At 41.5% G+C, this 5910-nt stretch overlaps 1 protein-coding gene across 1 annotated transcript; it reads left to right on the top strand.

Annotated features, from left to right (window-relative positions):
• Positions 1-656: 656 nt before the first annotated feature.
• LOC119314893 lies at positions 657-1698 on the top strand. Its single transcript, XM_037589579.1, has 2 exons — positions 657-926; positions 1047-1698. The coding sequence occupies exons 1-2, from the start codon at positions 756-758 to the stop codon at positions 1215-1217; spliced, it is 342 nt and encodes a 113-aa protein (XP_037445476.1). The 5' UTR covers positions 657-755; the 3' UTR covers positions 1218-1698.
• Positions 1699-5910: the final 4212 nt, after the last annotated feature.

Here is a 5910-nt window from a genome sequence, read left to right as displayed (position 1 = left end):
GACAGAGCAATACTAGCTAGTACATGGAAATAAAGAGATGAGGGCAATTTTTTTTCCAGTTTTCGACCGAGTTTTGTCGGGAGGGATGCCAATGAAGCAGCGCACCTTTGCGCCTATCGATATTAGGCGTAGGTGCTTATGGCTTAACTATATCCCCTTCTTTGCCGAGACTCTTGGCAACATTATACTCCCTCCGTCTCGGTTTACAGAGCATGCACGTCATTCTAGGAGTAGTAATCCTCTCGGGTGATTAATAAAGCTCACTGATTCTAAAGAAAAAGGTCCAGGTGTTCCGCTGGAATAGTTCCAGCGTCCACTTCACGCAGTGGCGGACCCACCATTGGGGTGAACTGGGGCGGCCGCCCCGGGTCGCCGGCGGCGGAGGATCGACCCCCACCTACCTATCTTTCCTCCGGCAGGCGTCACCGCGTCAGATTCATCAGAAGAACAGCGGCGGCGGCGACGTTTCTATTCGTGCGGCAGCCAATGATCGAAGGGGTAAGTGACCGTGAGGGAGAAAGAGATTTGGGCCGGTGGACTGGGCTATGTTTCTACAGGCCCAAACAGACGTCTCTCCTTTCCTCGTCAAACAGAAAAAAACCAATCGCTCGTTCCAGAAATCTCATCGATCCGTTCCCCTCCCTCCGCTCATGACCTAGACTGCTGGCTGCTGCGGTGCTGCGCCGCCGCCAGAGGCAAGGGGTTCCCGGGCGCGGGGGGCGGCGTCTGCATCTGCTTGATGCCGAGTGCCGGTGATGGATTCCGGTGAAGAGGTGGATTGGATAGGGATAGCTGCTGCTGTCGAACTCGAAGAAGCTGGAGCTGAGGCTGCTGCTGCCAAAGAAGCTAGGAGTGTGGCAAGGGCAGTGGCTTCGGCGCCCAGATCAACCAACCGGAAGCGACCACATGACTCCGACGACTGGCAGGTATCCTCTTCTAGTCTTCTTGTATCCTTCCTTTGATATGTTAGTCGGAAACTTGGAATGTTGAATAGCAAATAGCCATGGGTGGTCGACACTCAGTTTTGGTGTCATTTGATGTTGTAGGGCATTCCTTCGACATTTAATTTAGCTGATGTGGATCCTGATCCTGGCACACGCAAGCAAATTGAAGAGTATGCAACTCCAGAAATTAGAGATGAAATGAGAAGGGCATATTTGTCGAAAGATGTGGGGCATTTGTATGGTCATGATTTTTCTCGTACTCGTTTTGGGTAAGATTGATGGAACTTCAAAGAAGCATGGTATAAAGAGTATGATTGGCTAGAGTATAGTAAAGAGACAAAATCTGCCTATTGTTTCCATTGTTTTCTTTTCAAGCCTCCAAGCATTGGTGACAAGTTTGGCCATGATGTCTTCACTAAGAAAGCCTCCAAGCATTGGCGGAACTTTTGTGCTGCAAGAAATATAATAGTGCTCAATATGGATGATAACATTTCAGCAAGGGGTTACCCAAGAAGATCACGCAAAATGGTTACTTGTCTCCATCATTACAAGGTAACTATATTCAATGAGGTGTTGGATAGAAACATAGTTGAGATGAATAATCGATTTAGTGAAACTTCTACACGCTTGCTGAAGTGCATTGCTTGTCTTGATCCTAGAGACTCATTTAGCAACTTTGATCATGATAAGCTAGTTGAGCTTGCAAATATTTACTCTATTGATTTCTCTTCACAAGAGCGCTATCTATTGACTGATCAACTCAACATATATATATATATATATATATACACACACACACACACACACACATATATATATATATTGATGTGATGAAAAGAAGTACTGAATTCTTTGCTTGTGATTGTTTGAGTTCTCTTGCTCTCAAGTTGGTTCAAAGTAGACAACATCTGGTATTTCCATTGGTTTATCGGCTCATCAGACTTGCATTGACATTATCGGTGGCAACTGCATCAGTTGAGAGGGTTTTCTCAGCCATGAATATTATAAAGACCGATCTTCGAAACAAGATGGGTGATGATTGGCTTAATGATTTGATGGTTTGCTTTGTTGAGCGCGAGATATTTGCCAAAATTAGTGATAAAGAGATTATGCTTCATTTTCATGCCTTGAAGAGCCGTCGAGGTCATCTACCTCCACAACCTCGTGTTCATTATGCAATTACGTCTTAAAGGTATACTACCACCCAGTTACCATCAGATGACCATATCAAAATATACAACTCTCATCACACTTGTGCTAATGCATTCATAATTTTGTAGGTCTCATTTGGAAATTGCAATTATATGTGCTACAAGGCAACTAGCATTTTGTCATGGAAGTTCGTGAAAGAATGTTCTTGTTTTTCGTTGGAAAAACCAATGCCGGGCAGTACATGCCTATCTAACGCCCTGTTGGGCCTGCATGCACTGCGGGCCTGCATCCTGGCCCATTTCTTGGGTTTCTAGTCGTATGCAGGCCGTGGTGGCTAGTAGGTGGGCTTTTCTTGCATATGTTATGTTTTTTAAATTTTAATGTTATTTTTTGCATATGTTGTTTTTAGTTATATAATTTTAGTTTCATAAATTTTATATAATTTTAGTTGTATAATTTTTATTTTTTATTGATTCTTTTTAGTTGATTCCTTTTGCTATTAGAGTTTTATAAAAGCTTTTTAGTTTTCTATTAAAGTTTGTAACAAAAAATACTTTGATAATTTTAGTTAATATTATTTTGATTCTTTTTAGTTGATTCTTTTTGCTATTGAAGAATATTATATTTAATTGATTCTTTTTAGTTCATTCTTTTTGCTATTAGAGTTTTATAAAAGCTTTTTAGTTCATTCTTTTTGCTATTAGAGTTTTATAAAAGCTTTTTAGTTCATTCTTTTTGCTATTAGTGCATTCTTTGAGCTAAATGATCCTGAAATTAAAAAGCACTACAAATGAACTCTGAAAAGGTTGAAAGTTGGTATGGTATCATCATTTCACCCACATAGCATGTGCTAAAAAGTTGAGAGGGTTACGGCAAAAACTGGATGCACTTCGTGTACAAAATGGAAAATCTCTTTCGAAGTATCACGGTTTCGGACGAAGACTCATCTGTTACAAATGCATTTCATTTTTTAACTTATTTTAACTCCAGACTTTTTGTGCGTTCAACATGCATCATTCAAAGCGACATCATCAATTTTCAACCCTTTCTGATTTCATTTGGTATTTTTCATGCATTTACTATTTTTAGGTAAATGACCCTAAAATTGAATAGCAGTACAAATGAACTCTCAAAAGGTTGAAAGTTGGCATGGTATCATCATTTCACTCACATAGCATGTGCTAAAAAGTTGAAAGGGTTACGGCAAAAACTGGATGCACTTCGTGTACAAAATGGATAATCTTTTTCGAAGTATGAGGGTTTCGGACGAAAACTCATCTACTACAAAGGAATTTCATTTTTTCTTTGCGTGCTCAAAGCCATCATTAGAATAATTGTGGATAGAAAGTCTTCAGTTTTTATTCACGCGTGTCCCTTGCTTATTGCGTCGTAACCACTGATAATCTTTGTCGTTTAACAGGGTGCTTGGGCCAGCCTTCACTTTGAAGGGAGGAATTTCATGAAACTTTTCATAATATTTAGACATGTCTGTCTTGCCCTCCACTCCCATGATGTCTCTTTTACTTGAAAGAACTATGTGGCGACTTGGCTCATCGTATGATGTATTTGCTTCCTTATCTTTTCTTTTTCTCAGTTTGGTAGACATGTCCTTCACATAGAAAACCTACGCCACATCATTGCCTAGGACGAATGGTTCGTCTGTGTATCCAAGATTGTTTCGGTCCACTGTTGTCATTTCGTACTGTGGGTCTACTACCTGTACCCCGCCTCCTGACAGATTGACCCATTTGCACCGAAACAAAGGGACCTTAAAATCACGTCCATAGTCAAGTTTCCATATGTCCACTATGTAACCATAATATGTGTCCTTTCCCCTATTGGTTGCTTGATACGTCTCCAACGTATCTATAATTTTTTATTGTTCCATGCTATTATATATTCTGTTTTGCATGTTTAATGGGCTTATTTATACACTTTTATATTATTTTTGGGACTAACCTATTAACCAGAGGGCCCAACCCAAATTGCTGTTTTTTTGCCTATTTTAGAGTTTCGTAGAAAAAGAATATCAAACGGAGTCCAAACGGAATGAAACCTTCGGGAACGTGAGTTTTGGAACAAACGTGGTCTCGAGGACTTGGGAGTCTACCTAAAGTAATCAACAAGGAGAGCACGGCGCGCCCTCCACCCTCGTGGGGCCCTCGTTGCTCCACCGACGTACTTCTTCCTCCTATATATACCTACGTACCCCAAACCATCAGAGGCATCCACGAAAACCTAATTCCACCGCCGCAACCTTCTGTACCCGTGAGATCCCATCTTGGGGCCTTTTCCGGCGTCCTGCCGGAGGGGGCATTGATCACGGAGGGCTTCTACATCAACACCATAGCCTCTCCGATGATGTGTGAGTAGTTTACCTCAGACCTTCCGGTCCATAGTTATTAGCTAGATGGCTTCTTTTCTCTCTTTGGATCTCAATACAAAGTTCTCCTCGATTCTCTTGGAGATCTATTCGATGTACTCTGCTTTTGCGGTGTGTTTGTCGGGACCGATGAATTTTGGGTTTATGATCAAGATTATCTATGAACAATATTTGAATCTTCTCTGAATTCTTTTATGTATGATTGGTTATCTTTGCAAGTCTCTTTGAATTATCAGTTTGGTTTGGCCTACTAGATCGATCTTTCTTGCAATGGGAGAAGTGCTTAGCTTTGGGTTCAATCTTGCGGTGTCCTTTCCTAGTGACAGCAGGGGCAGCAAGGCACGTATTGTATTGTTGCCATCGAGGATAACAAGATGGGGTTTATATCACATTGCATGAGTTTATCCCTCTACATCATGTCATCTTGCTTAAAGCGTCACTATGTTCTTATGAACTTAATACTCTAGATGCATGATGGATAGCGGTCGATGTGTGGAGTAATAGTAGTAGATGCAGGCAGGAGTCGGTCTACTTGTCACGGACATGATGCCAATATACATGATCATACCTAGATATTCTCATAACTATGCTCAATTCTATCAATTGCTCGACAATAATTTGTTCACCCATCGTAATAGTTATGCTCTTGAGAGAAGTCACTAGTGAAACCTATGGCCCCCGGGTCTATTTTCCATCATATTAATCTTCCAACACTTAGCTATTTCTATTGCCTTTTATTTTACTTTGCATCTTTATTTCTCTTTATCATAAAAATACCAAAAATATTATCCTATCATATCTATCATATCTCACTCTCGTAACTGACCGTGAAGGGATTGACAACCCCTTTATCGCGTTGGTCGCGAGGTTCTTATTTGTTTGTGTAGGTGCATGGGACTCGAGCGTAGCCTCCTACTGGATTGATACCTTGGTTCTCAAAAACTGAGGGAAATACTTACGCTACTTTGCTGCATCACCCTTTCCTCTTCAAGGGAAAACCAACGCAGTGCTCAAGAGGTAGCATTGCTGCATCAAAGCGGACACCACTATTTTGGTTGGTGCTCTTTTGATCTTGGGCGATCGTGTAAAATGTATTCCCATTTATCTCGTACCCTTTGTAAGTCAATATAGTCGAAGATGGTGTCCTGGCCAACGAGTACAGCTCATCTCCAACAATGTTGTCACCCATGAGATGTGTTTGCAACCAACTGCCGAAAGTCCTGATGTGTTCACATGTAATCCAGTCGTCACACTACTCCGGATGTTTGGAGCGCAGAATATTCTTGTGTTCCTTGACATACGGGGTCACCAAGGTAGAATTCTATAGAACTATATAGTGTGCTTGAGCCCAAGAATGCCCGTCCCTACATATTATTGAGTCCACTCCCCGCGTGCCTTTTCCAGTCAGTCTCCCCTCATACCGCGACTGAG

This window comes from Triticum dicoccoides, chromosome 6A (genome assembly GCF_002162155.2).
Source record: "Triticum dicoccoides isolate Atlit2015 ecotype Zavitan chromosome 6A, WEW_v2.0, whole genome shotgun sequence".
Classification (NCBI taxonomy): Eukaryota; Viridiplantae; Streptophyta; class Magnoliopsida; order Poales; family Poaceae; genus Triticum; species Triticum dicoccoides.
This window is presented reverse-complemented; position numbering and strand designations above follow the sequence as displayed.